Source organism: Anopheles maculipalpis, chromosome 3RL (assembly GCF_943734695.1).
Source record: "Anopheles maculipalpis chromosome 3RL, idAnoMacuDA_375_x, whole genome shotgun sequence".
In the NCBI taxonomy this organism is placed as follows: domain Eukaryota; kingdom Metazoa; phylum Arthropoda; class Insecta; order Diptera; family Culicidae; genus Anopheles; species Anopheles maculipalpis.
The window spans coordinates 52,045,586-52,064,650 of record NC_064872.1 but is presented as its reverse complement, the minus strand read 5'-3'; the positions used below and the strand labels follow the sequence as shown (position 1 = coordinate 52,064,650).

The following is a 19,065-nucleotide window of genomic DNA, read 5'->3' as shown; positions in this document are numbered from 1 at the left end:
AAGGAATTCCAACTGTCTAGTCCTTCAAGAAAATATTCGTGTTGCAGTTTCAATGCGCTCAAGTGCTGATCACACAAAACAAGCCAATGCAAACATCGTGATAAGGGCATCCATTATTGCAAAATCAAATTAAATTATGATAAAAGAAAAACGAAACACACCATTGTTAATACTAGAGACAATACAAACGGTCGATTCGCAGTCTTTATTTATTGTAAAACGACGCTTTTATGAAACACAATAAAGTTGAAAGATTGATTTATTTAAGCTTAATAAATCAACTGTCAGAGAACATTTCAAGAGTTGCATTATAATCAAATACGCGAAATTTCTATCCAGTTGAAGGTGAACCGTCTTTAGCAAAATAGCACATTAGAAAAGTCGATATCCCTGAGGGTTGGAGGATACGATTATTTTCGATAGCTGTTGATGCACGTGCGACCACTTCTTCTCATCGACAACGGCACGTATTTCCTCCAGGATGTCGCGGCTAAGCTTTTCCTCGTACTGTTTGTTTAAATACTTGATCATGCGACCATACTGCTTTAGAGAAAATGCGTGCCAAATCGATAACAACAGTACCTAGAATGTAGATGCAAATAAAAAAGGATTAAAACGATTCCCATCCAATGCGCCTCCCTCGCATCTCGTACCTTCGAATCGGAGTATTCAATAAACTTGCCCACATCACCATACAGCTGATCCAGCTCCTCGGTATAGTCCGGTTGGCTCACGTCTTGTGCATCGAACAAATTCTGCAAAATCTTCAGCTTGCACAAGGCCACGAACTTACGCTGGCAGGCATCCACTAGGAGCTGCTTTTGTTTGTCCATTTGACTATTTAGAAGAAAGAAAGTCATTAGTGAACAAAAACTTAAGTTTGAATTGAAAGAACTGTCGTCAGCAAACGAACACGTACACTTTAATTTTTGCAGCGTTTGGTCGATTGTCAACCTTCATGCCGTAGTACGCCAAAAGTGCATTCTGATCAGTTTCCTTCACCACCAAATTTGTTAGCTCGATGATACGCAGCAACTTCACCTTCAACAGTGTCGCCGGTCCAGAATCCGAAAGATCGAACGATTTCATAAATGCGTACGGCAGATTTTGCTTCAATTCGCTACTATCAAAGTGATCGGCCATCGCCAAATGAGCGGCTAGATGGTTGGGATTATCTTTCAGTAGCGCTTGATATAGATTCTCGGCATGTTCCGAATCCAATTTTGCTATCTGCGCCGTCTGGTAATCGCGCAATCCTTCACAATATTCATCCCATTTGCTTCGGCTTTCCTTCGGTGGCGTACCATTCGTAAGACCACCATTGGAAGTTCCATTCGATGCGGTAACAACATTATTGCCGGTGCCGTTCGAACCTCCACCAGCCAGATTGTTTCCGTTAGTAACGCTATTTGTGGTGGGGACCGTATTGCTGGCGGCAGTAGAACTCTTCTTTGCCGGAGGACCCTCCGTCAGTATGTACTGGAAGCTGTGCGAAACACACTTCTTTATTATGTCCTCCTTCGCGTACGTAATACTGCCCTCTAGCCAAGAGCACTGTGGCGGTATGGAAGCTTTCTGTAGCTTCTCGCTAGAAATCGGTGCTAGGTAGATGGGACGACATACACCAGCCGCCACGAAGCAGCTGATCATTTTTTTCGCACCCGACAGCACCTGGTTGTACGATTTGTACACGTCCACCGAGAGACTGTTGCTGGCAAGCTTGAAGTTAACGATCATGTTCGCTTCCGTCAACTTCTCGAGCAACTCTTTCTTCTCGTGGCGCACCTGCAAACGGATGGTGTAGTCACCCTTTTCCACCTTTTCGTACTTGTCGTACGAGTACGCATCTCCACAGCGAACCATCATCTTGTTCGCATCGAACACCATCCAGAACTGTGACTCAAACTCACTCTCATAGAGAATGTTGCTGAACAATGGCGTGTAGAAGGCTACCTCGTAACCCTTTGCCAAATGCAGCTGGTACGTAATGAGAGTCTGATAGATTTGCCTCGCCGGGTGGATAACATCGCGCGCAGTTAGTGGAGTCACCTTGGTTTCCGATGGCTTTAAAACCAATGCAGCTGTTTTTAGCGAAACTACCGGATACACTTCTTCACTGCCCAGTGCGGTTAGATCAATACGATGGATCCCACTAGCGCTATGCATTACCGCTGGAAGGATAAGAGCACATGTTACTAGCTGATACATTTAAATCGCTTTCTTTTTAAATGCCTACATCCATTCAATGGGCTTATTCCGTGGAATTTCACCGAATAGCGCAGTGGCAGCGTTCCAAAATTTGACCAAAACTTGGCAATACAGATTTCGATTATATGATCTCCCTGCAAATAAAATTAAAGGTTCGTAATATTGCAACTTTAAGCAAAACGCTTCTTCTTGCAAAATCCAACCTACCTCTACCCTTACAGGCTGCACCGTCGGAGTGATACCATTGACCGGCAATATTTTTTGCATCTCCATCGCCTTGCAGAATTTCATCGGCAGGATCTGAAGCGTGTGTAGGAAAAATTTACCTCCCACGGCATCGTTCGAATCGGCCGAACGCATCTCAATGACAGCCCAGGTCGCATACTTCGGCACCAAGATAAAGTCCCGTATAATGGTGTGCGGTTTGCAATCGACTGGCAGATCGCCGCGCACAAACTCATTCGACTTAGGATCAACTACGTGTGGCTGTACCACTGTGACCGGGATTTCGAACAAAACGCCCTTTTCGGGACAGGCAGAATCGTAAGCTTTCACGCTCGCTCTGTACACTCCCGGCGCTAATCCGGACGGATCCACCTTAACGTTTATCTTGCGCGCTGAGTAGCAGAGATCGAGATAATTGCCACAACTAATCCAAGATTCCGTTGGTATGAGCGTTAGGCGCACGTTGAAATTGATCTTGTCGGCCACTTCTGCAAAGACAAGAAAGAACACGTAATGTCATGAGAACACGAAATCGTACATCGTAAGTACTGATGAGAATAACAACTCTTTTTAAGGAATTAATTCACTTTGACTCACTCCCTGCTGGAAGTTTATTATTATAACAACTCTTTTGGGAGTCGTGGAGCGGTAGAGAAAGGCATGAACTCGGTACGGCATTTCTGGTCATAGGTAAGATGCGAAAACGAGTGATCGAGTGGTGACCGATCAATGAAAGGATGTGCAGGTTGAGGATCGGCGGAAGGTTCTTCAATCTGAGCATTATCAATGTGCAACATCCGCACATTGGAAGCACCGATGACGATAAAGACAGTTTTTATACGCAGTTGTAGAGGGAGTTGATGTCCACAACACGATGTCAAGATTGTCATAGATTTTAAAGCTCATGTCAGACGGTCAACGGACTTCGGCTTGTGGACTACTCGCAGCACCTTATTCCAGCACGCACCTCGCTTCAGTTACACCTGGAGATCACCACAGCAGACATATTCCAGGCATACTCGTCGGATATTATCGACGTACGGACCTATAGAGGAGCAAACGTCGAATCAAACCATTTCCTGGTTATGATTTAGTTACGCCAAAAAACTGTGCGTCGTCAATAAACTGCGCTATCTGCCCACCCCAAGGCTCAACATAGATCGGCTGATGCAGCGACGGACTTCGCAAGCGCGCTGCCGGCTGCCGGAATACACCACCACCGAGGCGATGTCCCTCAATGACCACTGGCATCCACATCCAGGACAAGAAGCGCAGCTTCGAAAAGTCGAACGAGCAACTGATGCAGCAGATATCCCAGGCGGTGGAAAATGGCCCCGATAGAGCCTTGATAGAGCCCGACTCGGAAGCAGACCATCAGTAGAAGAGCTCTGCTACCTTGGTACGATCGTAACTTCGGACAACAACGTAAGCAGCGAAATCCGAAAATGAATCGTGCCTACTATGGACTCCACAAACTCCTGCGATCAATAAGGCTCCAACAACATACGAAATGCACAATATACCGCACACTGATACGTCCGATAGTCCTCTACGGGGACGAGTCCTGAACTATGCTGACGGAGGACGCATATGCACTCGCCATTTTCGAACGACAGGTGCTAAGGACTATCTTTGGCGGTGTGTGCGAGCAGGACGTGTAGCGAAGGAGGATGGACCACGAGCTAGCTGAGCTGTTTGGTGGTGCTGATATCTTGACGGTAGTTAAAGCCGGTAAAATACGTTATCTGGGGCACGTGATGAGAGTGCCGGACTCGTGCACTACCAAGAACCCGTTCGGAACGAGGAGTAGAGGAGCACAGCCATCCAGTTGGCTGGATCAAGTGGAGTTAAACCTGTCGTAGATCGAATGTAGCCGTGGATGGAGGACTGCAGCCCTGGACCGAGTTTCCTGGAAACAGATTGACGATGTCTGGCCATATCTACGAGGCGTGCTCAACGCTGAGCAAACCAAGAAGAAGAAGAAGAGTGAGTTTGATAAGAGTTTTCCAAATGTGTTTAAACATTCTTGGCGATTCGATCCCTAAAAGAGTTGTGAAAACTCTTAGCGAGGAATTTATTTAAATCACTCGTAAGAAAGATTTAAATCACTCACTCACTCTTACTCAGTACGCACAACACTAATTGTAAGGCATGCGATCATAGCTCATACTCACCCGCATATTTTTCGTTGAACATAACCGGTTCTATGTTGACGGGAAAGTCTTCCACCTTTGTAAGAACACCGTGCCGCATATGAATACCTTTCGCATTGTTAGTGCCGACTGTTACAGCGTACCGAAGTTTGTTTTCCAGCAGTCCAGCGTACGTGGTAAGATTGTCGAACGCTTTACCAACATTCAACAACCCATTTCCTTGCGCAAACTTGTCCACGTAATCGATTTTGGTTGCCGTATTCCACAGGGCGCGCTTGATGCTGAACGCCGTATATGGGACGGACTTTTGCTTCAATCCCGAAATCAGCAATCCGACCGATCCGGCCACATGCGGTGCCGACATGCTGGTACCGTTCATCAGTTGTGCTTTGGACATGGTGAACTGTGGGACGGAAGCAATCGCAGCACCCGGTGCACAAACCGTCACACCGAACCCTCCATCAATGCATGGATCCCGCGAAGACCAGGTATATACGTTGCCAGGTAGCTTCTGATGCAGTGCGTACTCTGCTTCCATCATTTCCGGCGATACGTACGCTCCGACGCCAACGCAGCTCGGTTGACTGATATCGGGTGGTGTGCCGATGGTGCATAGTGCCGGCCCGTGATTGCCAGCCGATGCTACCCATACCACGCCGTATCTATTTACAAGCTCGCTCATAAGCTCACCGACACGACCCGAATTTGACCAGTGGCCGTGTTCTCCATAGCTCATGTTGATTACATCAATTTTCCGACCAGCTTCACACAGTTCCATCACCTTAATAATGGCACGAACCAGTGCCGTTCCCGTCTCCATCGATTCTAACCGTCCATCGCCAATGGTTAGCGAGACGATCTTAGCCGCAGGTGCAACGCCATTAAGCTCCGGATCGTCGGGATGGTAGCCGCTAGCAATTGACGCAACATGAGTTCCATGACTCGCTAGAAAATAAAACCAAAATTATCATACATTTCTCTAAATGGAGGATTTGTTGTTTCATTTGTAACTCACAGCAAACACCGACGACTTCCAGCACGTTTCCTTCATCGTGCACGTTTATCGAAATCGACAGAAAATCGTCCAAATTAACGACCTGATGGGAACGGGTGTATTCCACCACGTGAACCGCATTTTCCAGATCTCCCCGCTCGGTAGTATCGATCACCGCCATCCAGCCTTCCTTCGTCGGGAACAGCACACAGTCGTACGAAGTTTTTAGATCGGTAAACTTTTTATCGCACGTGTTCAGGAACTCGAGCGTGCTCTCGAGATTTTCCTTCATCAGTTTTTCCTTTCCGCTCACACCGGTCGGAGGAATTTTGGCCTCGAAATCGCTCAGCTCTCTGGCCGCCTCGCTAACTGCCACCTTATGCCGATCGTCCCAGGTTTTTACCTTCAGGTCGCTCAAGATACGTTCCCGAATCCGAGACGGCGAAAGATCGTGCACACTCTTCAATCCCACACGATACTCTGTTCCGGCGGTATTTTTCAACTTCATTGTAGAAGACAGCTGTAACTTGCGGCCGGAAAGACCCACAATGGTACCATCCTGATTGGCCGTGACCGTTTTGCTGGTGTCCACATCGCCGCACCCGGAACAATCGAAACGTTCAATAACCTTAACATCACCGCCCGGTACTTGCTAGCATGTTTCAACGGTTGAAGGTGCCACAATCATATTATCCGGAACAACGGATGAGGGATACACGCAGGAAAAAATAGCAATAAAAAGATAAAAGCATAAGATACAATAGGTTATTGCACACCCCATCATTGTTTGCATTACACTGATGCCACAGGAATGATATCAGTATAATTCGCGACACAGCATGATTTGCGAAACTTGATACTCCTTCCCCGCAGCTTCGTCTCTGGCCGAAACGATCCTCACTGTACTACCCTACCTACCTCTAAACCTTTTGCCCGGGGATCAACGCCGGAGTCTAGGATTGCAATCGTCACGTCGCGGCCATCGTACTCCGGATACATCCGGATGAAGCTAAGCGCACCAGTTTCATTCTTCGGTACAAGGGATGTTACGGGAAACTTTACATCAACAACACTTTCCATTTCCTTTCGCACAAAACTAGAAGCTGATACTATGCTGGTGTCGAGAGTCTTCGCCTTTTTCCTACAGAATCTGTTTGCTGTTTGCTGCGCGCTGGTGACAGTTTGACAAGCAGCTACCGCATATGCCGATTCATGCCCCCCGGAATTGTTTTGCTTGTTCAGTTCAGGTAACCACCGTTTGTTTGATGACCGGGACGAGCAAAAGACTCGATCAACTGTTTTTCGGATGGAAATCTTTCCAATGGTGGACAGTATCATTTATCAGCAAACGGAAGCTGGGTAGATTTTTTCCCTTATTTACACGCAACACATTCGCTATTTTTAAGCGCAACAACGATGTATGCGTTACGTTACGCCTATACGTAGCCGCGTATAACCGCGGTAGAGCAGCACGTGCGTGCGTGTCTGCACTACAAACACCCATATTGATCATTTTTCTTATCACTATCATCAAGCAAACCCAATTTTTATAAACTCCAGGAGCCAAAAAGTTTAGCAAAAACGTTAGCAGAAAATTACAAATTTATTTGCTATTGCGTTGGTTAGCTACTGTCAGCAGCAGACAGCACTTGCGCAACCTGGCCCATTTTTTGACGTTTGATACGTCGTCTACGTCATTTGTCAAACATTTGCATCTTTCGGGGAGAAGAAAAAAATCAACTTTGCGGTATTCACAAAAAGTTCGAAAGATTCGTCTATTTTGTGTGCGATTATTTTCTAATTACAGTTGTCCTTTGTTAACCCGTGCTAAGTTCAGCTTTATCGTTACTATCGTACTGTAGACATCACAATGGAAGAAACGTCATGTAAGTAAATGTAAAGCCCTATCTTTGGTTTACGTATGCTGTTCCTACTGCCGGTGGTTGGTTCCCGTGGATAGTTTTTTACATTTATAGGGAATGCCAGTACTGCCCACCTACGGTTACGGGATCCATGCACCATGAACGGCTGAATCTTTGGCTTTACATCGGAGTTCCATCAATTGTTTATAGTTCGGTTGAATTTTTGATTCATTTTCACTGCTTCATACATGCTCGTTTGCAAATCCTTTGTTTGTCGCTGCTCGATGCGTGTTGCGTGTCAGGGAAAGAGTAAAACCGATGCAAATGCAGCTCTCAATCAGTAATCAAATTAAATTCTAGTAGAGTCCCGTTGGTTGTCTGTTGCACTTGCAGTAGTAATCGGAGTGCATCCTACAATACAGATACATACACACAAACACACATTGTACTGGTAGCAATACATCTGGCTAGAAGCCAATTGTGCTATCGTACCGTGATGGTGATTCATCTTCACCAACAATGTTATCTCATTTAAGTGACGAACGTCTGTTCAAAAAGGCAAAATAATAGTCGTTTTACAAGCAGAAGCATTGCTTACATTTCAGTGACGATGTATAATGGCATAAACCCGTTTTTTGAGCTCTCTGTACACTGCAGCAAAACGTACAGGTGAAAATCACTTAGCACGTTCTGCCCGCACTGTTAGCACCTCTTTTACGCTTTTTTTATACAATTCACATAATCGATAAGGTTGTTACATTCCAATTAACAGGGGTGATTATTGGTGAAGTCCAACATTATATCCCCACCGTTAGTTGTGTGTAAACCACAATCATACCAAGGCAATATTGTCGTTACATTATGATCAACAACGCCTCTATTAGTGTTTTATTACAACAATCAAAATGCAAAAAATGGTAACAGAATTTCTTTGTTCAAAATAATACTGTGTAATAATAGAGTAAAGAAAAAATATATGACTTAGTTTCTATAATGCAACGGATATACGATCAATACGATCAAATGAACGTTTTTATATGCTAGCGCAGAATCAATTCTCTTTATGTATTGATGTTGAATCTGTTCTCTTAAGGCATTTCCAAAAACTGGTTTGGAAACTCCTAAACTGCCTTTCTTTGCGGATTAGATGATCTCTGAAGAATTTACATTCTTTACATTGAAAAATTGGCATAATCTTAGTTGATCTATTTTGCTGATCGTTTTTCATAAATTTGCCCCGTTGGTAGCTTAAATAACTCTTTGCATTATTTATTGTAACATATACATTACAAAAATTATCTGATTTTAAATATGTTTCATTTGTTAAACACTGTGTCCTAGCGATCCGTCTAACCATCATTATCTTTTGTATGATATGTTCTGTACACAGCAATATTACATCGTTATCGATTGATTTGGAGAAACCGAGACAGGCAGCAAACTGCAATTGAAGAGGATTTGGGATGAGGCTGAGCCGTTAGCAAAAGAGTTGGGAATAGCGAGGCACTTCGATCGATGACGATCGACTGATCAAACAAAACGCAAATATCTGATAAAGTATCGATTTTGGCCACTCAAAAGTATTTTAGAACCTAACCGTTGTAATGCAGCATTAATTGTCTGGCAAACTAAAACTTTATACAGTGACCGCCAGTATAGCTAGAGAAGCTATTGCTTCTGCTTGCTGATGCCAATTTTCAACGAACCTTCTTAGTTTTTTTTTGCTTCAAAATTTTTATGAAATAAATCGGATGAATCATGAAATTGATTATTGGTCGCTTTTTTCAATTCTGATGAAAATATGGCAAAAACACATTAGACCATAAAAGAAGGACCATTCATAAATGTTAATATTCAAACGAAATTTTTTTTATGATAATGGACATTCCTATTTTACCTTTTTCAACTCTCGGATTGTGCTGGTAAAAAAGAAAGATATTTTTTGGATCAGAAAATTTTCATACGCTTTTCAGATTTATTAATTATTACACAATGATTGGCGATCTTTTGGACAAAAAAAAAGTTTAGAAGCTGATGATCATTCGGACCAAAATACGGTAAAGTTATAACTAGTACAAAATATCGAAATCACCTTTTTCCAAAGCGGATATAATAGTGGTCTTATATTATTGGCGGTCAATCAATTGGAGGTAAGCAGGTGTCGTTAAAGAATTACACAAAACAAAAGATCCATGTGATAATTACTCAAAATACGCAAATGACTACATTTGGGACAGATATCTTTGCGTCGATCGACAAACCTTAGCAGCTTGCTAGAAAAAGCAAGCTTCATTGCTCACTTCTTTTTAAGTTAAACATAATGGAATGCACTGGAGTTGATTACTGTGTTTGGATCTTTCTAGCATTGGACAAAGCATTTAAAAGTTGGTGCTCCTTCTACCCTTCAAATACTTTTAGCATAGTAAGAAAGCTGATCTCAAACCAAATAATTAATTCATTTTTCCACCCGAAAGACTCAGCAACCTAGAAAAGACCAAACTGTTGAGGAAGTCACATAATTGAAAACGTGATGATACCTTTTGCTAGTATTACCATTCACCTTTCCGTGCAATCCTGCGGGTAAATGGTAACTTAACTGCATGTCGACCTTAGGCTTTTTCGGTAACATGAGATGACCAACAAACCGCATCGGAGAGTGAAAAAAGTCAACCCGTTCGAGCATCTACCCGATCCCATGGACCGTCAACGTGTCTCGTAAAAGCCGCGTTGGTATCGCCATTTCGCTTTTGAGGGAACTAGTCATAAATCTTGCAATTGCTCTCTGCTTGATGGGATGTAACTGGTCCAATGTATAGCAAGAGCATGAGAGTCGTTTCTCGCGTACGATCACCATCGCCACGATCGCCTTTCCGTTCCGTGTGTATTGGGGAAGGAAGCTCGCCGTAGTTCTGCTCCCCCATGGGAGCAAGAGAAACTTTACAAAGCACGAAGAGCTTTTTACGCCCATGCTCTTGTACACCCCTCGTGGAGGGTTGCTTTCAGTTCACGAGCGCGCGTTGAAGCTGGCGGACGCCATCGTCACCACCAAGTTTCATCAACCGATTCGACTGCGCGGGTTCTTGGTTGCGGAAAAGCTTTGTTCGTCGCGTGGTAGCTAAGCCGAACGGAACTGGTTTTCTTTTCTGTTGTCGGCTTCTGCTTTAGTGCGCGAAGGAACGGTCATTTTACCGGTTGATGGAAAGGAACGAAAAAGTGTGCCAAATTGGCGTTCGAAGATGAAAATTTCGGTAGCAATGTTTGCAGTGAATGGCGCAATACCACCACACACAGTGCTTCGGTGCTTTAAGCTTTCCGCTTTTTTCTTCCACACACTGTTCAGTTTGGTCAATATAAATGGACGTAACCGGGACCGAGCAGAGTAACGGAAGCATACTTGAACGGTGAAGAACGCCGTCATCATGATTGAGGGAAATAGATCGACATAAATATACCTCACACAGCCTTGGGAGCCACGGTATGTGTGCGGTGTGATCAATTTTCCATAATTATGAATGTTACGTTTGATGAACGTTTCTATTAAAGCTTACGTGACACAAGGATACAGAGTGCGTGAACCAATCGTGGAAGTGATTTTATTTTTAAAACTGCTCCCCTGTGGAGGAGGAGGGTCAGTAGAGCATAAATCGAATGTTCGTGATGAATAAAACACCACTAGAAGGAAATCGATGAATAAAAAAAATCAATCCATAGTGTTGTTGAAAACTAAAGTACCCGTGCGCTGCAATAAGGTGGAATGTGATTGTCGCTGACGAGTTCCCTTTTCGCTTCAGCAAAATGACACTTTCGAATGGTTAACCTAGTGAAACAGCCACAACACTGCCAACAGCTAGCGTATGTTGTTGTGCCGATCTAGCAGAAGCTTCTTGCCCGTTTGCTGCTCTCTTTCGAAAATGTAACACACTTACCGGAGCGATAACCCGTTACATGGAACTGCTGCTGTGTGTTGAGGAAAGACGAACAAGCGGTACAACCGCGAAGAAATTCCCTTCAAAAGCACAGACATACTTCGGGCCGTACAACCAAAACCCTCATGATGATGGCAACTGAGCAATCATAAAGCAATAGAAATGATCCATGTTTGAGGGTTGGAGTTGGTGTATTCCCCATCAACGGGCTATGGCAGCGGGTTCGTGTGTAAATTTTTAGTAAAGTTCATTCAACAGTTGGTACTAGCTTCCGATCATATAGCAGCAATCGTTTCTAGTACGACATTACGTCGCGATTGTCTCGAATGCATAAACACTTCAAGCTTCGTCGGAGTTGGTTGTTTTGTCGGTATTCGTAGTGAGGAAAACAACCAAAAGCAGAGCGCCTCTTCAAACCCAACGTTTGGTACATTTTTGCTTTGTTTGCTATAAGGTTGGCGTTGCAATTCCCGATTGTGCCTATGCATAACCCACCTCAGCAGCAGCCTCGATAAACTAGACACGAAACACGAATTGGACATGATGTTGCCGATGCTGTTACGGCGATGCTCGGCACAATTATTTCATCATTGCGCGCCACCGTAACAGCTCCAGATCTCCCTTTCGTTAAGGGAATCTATTTGTTTGATAATTTTACAGCACCCAGTGCAGGAGATGGTTTGGCTCCAAATGCCAATGTGATGTGAAGTGTGATACTGAAAGCCTGTGGTTCGGTTGGTGTTTTTGTGATCCTGTTCAGCGAGGAACTAAACGTTGAATGGGTGAATCCGGTGATAAAGCGGATCCCCCATCGTCAGCTAGCAAGCAGCACGAGCAGAAAGAACTTACCAGCAGGATGCGTGTCGGTGAAGAAGATCTGCCAAGCCTCGAGTACATCGAGGATCCGTACATACCGAAGCTCGATCCGAATTGCTTTACCCCCTCGCTGGACGAGGTGTACGACATCGACGAAGATGATGGACTGATCGGTCACGAGGAGCAGCACTGGTCGGACGAAACGGAACGTTATCTACGCTCACTAACACTCGATCAAATTCTCGGTGTCCCGTCCGATGATGAAGATATCGATCCAACATCCGAGGTGGAACTGCAAACCGTAGAAACTGAGTTTAATCCACCCTTATCCTCCGACGAAGGAGACGCTAGCGAGCAGGCATGCAATCGTACCATTCGATCACCTGGCAAGGATCCGGGCGAACGGATGGGTGTGGGAATTTGTTTCGAACCTGCCGGCAACAATGATACACCCAGCCCATTACCGGGCGGCGGTGGAGGTATGGTACGAAACATTCTGGCCAGCCGATTGCTGCTCGGAAGTGCCACCAACAGACGCATCCGTGCGCTGTTCAATCGGCGCAAAATTCGGGACGTGCGAGTCACGTTCATCGATTTCTCGAAGCCATATCTGGCCCGTATCTCGAGTGGTGATAACTACAAAAGCTTCCTCAACATTGGGAGTGCGCCAGGTAAGCAGCAGTTGGGGAGATATGGGGCGATAGTTGTTCTGAAGGAAAATGGTTGCATAAAGCATATGTACCTAGAAGAACGCCAACCACCGTCGGTTACCGCATGGGTAACGTGCGAATGTTGAACCACGATGACGGAGGGTGAAACCTTTGAAGTGTGGAAACTTTTCTGTATGACGTCGCAGAGGACAACGATCGTATACAATGGACATAGTGTGTACAGGAGGGAGAGTGTGTATTGCGTAGAAATTAGCTAATAGTGCCATTGTAAAGCAAACATTACGCGGCGCCACAAGCATCACAATTTTGTATTTGAAACATACAATTTATACACAATCGTACCAATTTGTACACAACCGTACCAATGTATTGCGGCAAAGAGTTTGTTTAGATCGCACGATCTAGTCATGCTTATCGCGGATTCATTTCTTGTTGTTGCGGATGAAATTTGCGTTCCTTGGACTATTTAAAAGTATACGTGACATACTTAATCGCTTATCACTAAAGAATTTGAATTTGTTTTGCTAGCTAGAATCGCTACAAAATCCAAAAAAATCAAGTTATGCAATGATGTAAGCAAAGTAACACAACCATATGATCACTTTATAATGATGGTCATCAACAGTTACATACACTTGTACGTTACCCGCACATAGCCAACGTTCAACACAAGTATCGGGACCAGCTTTATTGTATTATGCCAGCAGCTCACAATATCAGTTTTACTTGTGGGCCATAAATGACATCTCTTCCAATGTTCAGTTACCTTACGGAAGACCGAACAATGTAGTGTAGTGTAGTTTAAATTTATTCACTTAACTATGATTTAGGGTCGTACGAAATCGAACAAAGTATGGTGCATGAAATTGCTTCACTCGATCAAGAGTTCTTTCACTTTTTCAAGTTCATTGATTTTGCGAATGTTTGCGTGTGTGGTGCACCAAAGCACATGCATGTAAATACACATGTCTTCACAATGGCAATGCAATGTGTAGAAAAATGCAGTTTTGATAGCTCAAAACACATTCCTTTGCAAATGAAATATTTTCACGACAGGTATTATACCAACAGCATATTATATTACAAGGTATCATAGCGATTTTTGACACTTTCCTATGCATTTCCTAAAGCATTCCCAGATAGTTTTGGGTCTAGTCCCGAGGTTTTTTTTTTTTTACTTTTCATGCGTTTACGAGTACACTACAATCTGGAAGCTTTACAATAAAAGGAAATTGTTTACCCAGTCATCTGAAGACATTATAATGTCATCTAGCTAAGTCATCATTTCATCTAAAGTGTTTAACAAAATCATTGATGCTTTTACATTATCAACAGATAAAGCCTGTAACTAGTTTGAATGTACATATTAACCAGTGTATATCAATAAACTATTTTTGAATAATTTTACTAAAGGGTCCATGAAAATAATAGTTCACGGATTTGGTTTTAGCACTAATCGGACCGTCCTCCTCTAAAAAACACGTTCCAACTTTGCGCAATTTAAATCATGCTAAAAATAATGTTAGGAGTACATCAACTTTATTTTCCTTCTTCTTGGCTTAACGGCCATCTAAGGTAACGCCGGCCATCCAATGGCTTACTAGACTGTGGATACCACGTAGTCGATGTCACTCCGGGGAGCCCCGTATGGGATTTGAGCCACAGTCCTGTCGTGTAAAGACCAGCGCCGCTGTCGCCTGCACTAGGGCGCAACTCGATCAACTTTATTTAATTTTATTTATTTCACATCAACCATGCAACTTCAGTAAAACTATTTAAAAATCATTTGGTTAATTTGTTTATTCAAACAAGTTATATTTACAGCTTTACAGAATTCCTCAGAGCGCTCATTCTAAATTCATATTCTAAATTCATATACTCATATCTAAAGAAATTCTTGCTAAATTCTAGCGAAAAAATTAAACGAAACCTAAAATACATGTGAACGTGTTAAACAATTATAGGATATATGGGGGAAAATGTCTGGGATACGAGTAAAAAAAAAAAAACCTCGGGACAAGAACAAAAATATCTTAAAGATTGTACGATCCAGTATCCAACGTGCTCTGTATTCTATTCAGTATGTCATATGGATGCCAAAAGCACACAAAAAGTAGATATGCTTTTTAGTGTGACAGTGCATATTCACGTTTTTCAAAGCCATACAAAGTAGAAACTTTGACTCAGAATAATCCAACTTTTCAGAGCTTTAAGCAAAACGAAACCTAAAACAGTATAGGGTGAGAAAAGGCAGAAAGCAACAGCATAACAACAAGGTAGTTTTTTTCTTCAATCAACTCTTAGAAACAGGTGTCTGCAGTCGTACCAGTACAGCTACATCGACATTGTTTAAATGTGCAACGGAAAGTCTTTTCAAAAGTCTTGCTGTACAATAGGTAGCAATAGGTACCAAAAGGTTCTCAGTTTCTTGTTTACTCACAGCAATGTTTAAAGGTATAAAACTCTTCTCTGTAGGTGAATCCATAGTTAATAATTTTGAGTTCTTAATTAAGCCAAATCTGTCGTGCTAAACTTCATTTATCAATGAACTTTTTAGTGTAAAAATAGACTGCCTTTGAAAAGCGATGAACAAATCAATAAGAATCAAATTCAAAAAAAATTTCGCCCCCGTTTCGAAGTTGGTTTATGGCAAGTGTCTAATCTTTCTGTCTCTTAGCGATCAGTTGTTACTCCCTCTTTGTTACAAAATGATTCGATAAAGTTCTCCTAATAAATGTTTGTCTATAAATTCTGTTGGCAGCTACTTCAATCAGTTAAGAGTCTCTCAATCGCAAAAATATGATACACAAGCGCCGTCAGCTGCTCATATTGTTCAATTTTAACATGGATAGATTTAATATCAGACGATTTAGTTTTGTATAGCCATGTAACTACTTAGACGGATGTTCCAGGGCGGCAGGACTGGGATTCAAATCCCATCTGGACCGTTCTTCCTAGTGATAACTGACTATACAATTACGTGTTATACCAGTGAGTCTATAGCAATTCGTAACATATTGAAAGATCGTTGTAAGCCTAGAAGATAAAGGAGAAGAAGACACGGATGCTCCGACGCCAGGATCTTTGCTTTATAGCGATAAAAACATCCATCGCATTTGTTTGTTAATTTTTGCTGTATTACAATAGATTTGCCAGTCTGTTAAGCGACTGAATTCTCGTCAGTATGTGATGAGTAACGGAGTTTTGGATTTAAACTTTTTCACGGAGGTTTTAAACTATTTGTGCTATCCTAGCTACCAAATCCTTGATAGCTAGGGTCATTATTGCTTAAAATAGTTATTCAAGACGTGTGTGTGCATATAAGACAAATGGAGGATTACATCGATAGGACTCCGATCCCTTACATGAAAGTATAATCCAGCTTTTTACTGCATACGTTACCAAATATCAAGTAGAAGCTTAGGAATTTTACTACTCCTTGTTTTATGTATATTTTTCCTTGTATTTCTAGACAATTCTGGAAAATTATCTGATGCATCTCCAGTTGGATCTATCAGCTCTGCCGAAATAGCGAATGAATTTTCCGGCCTATCAGCTGAGGAGCAAACAGCGCAGCGTGAAGAATGGAGTCAGGTAGGTTCGCTCTTTGCAAATATAACATGATATTGTTGATCGCTAATATGAAGCAAAAATAATAAAGTTCAAGCTTCACATTGCACAACTCACCAAATTTACGTGATACATTTCCAAGACCTTTCCGGTCCTTTATTTAACTGTAATGGGTTTTTCGGGTTTCTTTTCATCCGCTCGCAAGGAATTGGCACGTGTCGAAGAGGAGATAACAACGCTACGGACGGTGCTACAGTCAAAAATGCGCCATGCCAGCGAGCTGAAGCGTAAGCTCGGTATTACCGTGTGGAAGGAAATCACGGACGACGTCAGCCAAGGATTTAAGAACGTCAAAGAGAGCAACGTGTAAGTATAAATTACCGGTACAAGACGACTGCGCTAAAGAAAAAGGGACATTTTTTGCCTACGTTCTGTTATTTTTGTTTCAAATTTCTCTTTACACTGCATGCTTTGCAAGTGTTAGTAAACAAACAAACTCCTCGGCGAATTAAGATCGCGTGTTGAAAAATTATTTCCCAAACAGCTACCTTTTTGTTGATTTTTATCACAATTGTTTCGTTTTGTTTATTTCTACGATATTTCTTGTGTGTCTTTAAGTTATCAAAGCGTCGAAACGAAGGTCGGAGAAATAACGAACGTGGTTACAAGTGCACCGATGTAAGTAAAGTCTAATAAGTATGAAGAAACGTTGCTACTGACCGTCTTTCGCTATTGGCACGTATCTGCTATGTGGTTAAATTATCTGTACACAAAGTGTAATGCGTGTGCTTTCCCCACTAACAACAATCCGTACAGTCCTTCCTACCTTCGCATCGATGTTGTGTTCGAATAGATGAATATCCTTTCGTTGTTAAATTATTTTTTTTACGATTGTATGATTTTTTGTATAATTTTACGAAAAAAAAATCCTCCCTACGATTTAACGTTGCTTTTTAAATGTGTAGCTTAAATGTTTGGTCAATAAGCTTCCATTTTTCTCTTTCGCTTGCATGTAAAAATAGGATATCGAGAGGGTAAGTCACTGTTGTTTACATATACCACTAACGTGCTCTCTTTTTACAACTTAGTTAATAACATTCTACTAGTAAACCCTTAACCAACACATCGCTGTTTCCTCAAGTGTGTATTCTTCCGATATATGCTTGTTGTGTATATATAGTTAGCAAAGCACTTGTACTAATCCAGCAACACACAGTTAAAGTTAAGCTAAAATAGAAAAATAATTCTAATTTATACTTTTCTTCGTTTCTTTACATCAACGACGCAGCTATCAAAAGACGGAAAGTGCGATCAAAACGACAGCCGGTAAGACAACATCTGTGATCGGTGGCATAGCGGGCAAAATGACACAAAAGCTGACGGAAATGAAGCAGTCCGATTCATTCCGATCGTTTGAAGAACGTGTTGGATCCGCGTACGAAAATGTTCGGGTACGAAACGGAACAATAGACGCACTTCATTACACGGCTAACGTAATTTTAACTTAACACTTTTCTATAGTCGAAGGTTTCATCGCGCTCCAGCTCGGTGCAGAGCTTGTCTGATATTCAGAATGACGAGCGTCGCAGTTCCGTGACAACACCAACCGCCATCCCAGAGGAGAAACCGATCCCTTAAGCTCGTGACACGGTGGCGGAATATTGTACGTGTGTTGGCTTCTTGCAAATGATGTTCGGCCGAGAGGATCGTCGTTCATCGTCGAAAAAGTTCAGCCGACGCGTGTAAGAACACCAGAGCGTGTCTGGGAACGGAGAGTTCTTTTTCCGTCTCTTTCTTATGGCTTCATTGCGGTTTAAACCATCAATTTGTGCTAACCTTTTAGTTTGTGTGTGTGTATGTGTGATGCTCAACATGCTATTAAATCTTTGTAATGGACATAATGAATCTTCAATAGAGAGAGGAGAGAGGCCGGAAAAAAACTAAAAGTTAACCGAAACCGCTGAATGTTTAAATTGCAGAAGTCGACACATTTTACTCTTAAGTTACATTTGAGTCCACAGTTAATTATTGCACACTGCACGGACAACTATATAAAAAAAAAGATCGAAAAACCAGCTATGCTAACAAGCGGTACGATGTGTTTTCAAGCAGCAAGCACACAGTGGCATCGCATTAGAATGATAATCAGAAACACAACGTCCCGCCCGATGGTCGTCGGTGGCGCTTCTTTCATGTGTGGAAGAATGGTAGTGCCGAGTTAACATACAACTAATAATAAATAGCAAAAATTGCACTCTCATTAAAAACAAAACGATCCAAGTAAGTGTTATTTGGCTTCTAGGATTCAACTGAATGTTGTGTGCTTTCGATCGTCTGTGTGAAAATGTTCCATCAGGCAAAACAATCGTATTTGGCAGCGGCACACGAAAAAAACAGGAAAATTTGCGCGCTTTATTTTCAACATGTCAACCATCTCAATTCCGGTCCGGTATATACAGGTGCTATTTTCCTATATGGAAAGAATAAATATTCCTAAAAGACAATGAATTGCCGCGTTCGCGCTAGAGTTTTGCTTTTCCCTTTGCACAACATTATATCGACGTTTTTACATGCAATGTCGCTATACGCAAAAGAAAAATGATATTTCTATAGGATGGAGATGTTTAGCTAGGATATGTA

General features: G+C 42.4%; 2 protein-coding genes across 3 annotated transcripts; one reads left to right on the top strand and one right to left on the bottom strand.

Annotated features, from left to right (window-relative positions):
- Positions 1–372: 372 nt before the first annotated feature.
- On the bottom strand, positions 373–6,918 carry LOC126561372 (tripeptidyl-peptidase 2). Its single transcript, XM_050217482.1, has 8 exons — positions 6,499–6,918; positions 5,602–6,232; positions 4,608–5,531; positions 2,416–2,921; positions 2,237–2,342; positions 920–2,171; positions 654–837; positions 373–582 (listed from the first exon to the last, which is right to left on the bottom strand). Exons 1-8 carry the CDS (start codon positions 6,916–6,918, stop codon positions 373–375), a joined length of 4,233 nt encoding a protein of 1,410 aa, XP_050073439.1.
- Positions 6,919–7,414: 496 nt separating this feature from the next.
- Positions 7,415–18,082, top strand: LOC126562267 (tumor protein D52). Of its 2 annotated transcripts, none has more exons than XM_050218726.1 (6): positions 7,415–7,466; positions 16,328–16,449; positions 16,631–16,791; positions 17,044–17,103; positions 17,714–17,876; positions 17,947–18,082. In XM_050218726.1, the coding sequence occupies exons 1-6, from the start codon at positions 7,451–7,453 to the stop codon at positions 18,061–18,063; spliced, it is 639 nt and encodes a 212-aa protein (XP_050074683.1). In that variant the 5' UTR covers positions 7,415–7,450; the 3' UTR covers positions 18,064–18,082. The 2 variants fall into 2 exon arrangements, with proteins under 2 accessions (XP_050074683.1, XP_050074682.1); XM_050218725.1 differs by lacking the exon at positions 7,415–7,466 and adding an exon at positions 12,147–12,855.
- The last annotated feature ends 983 nt before the right edge of the window (positions 18,083–19,065 follow it).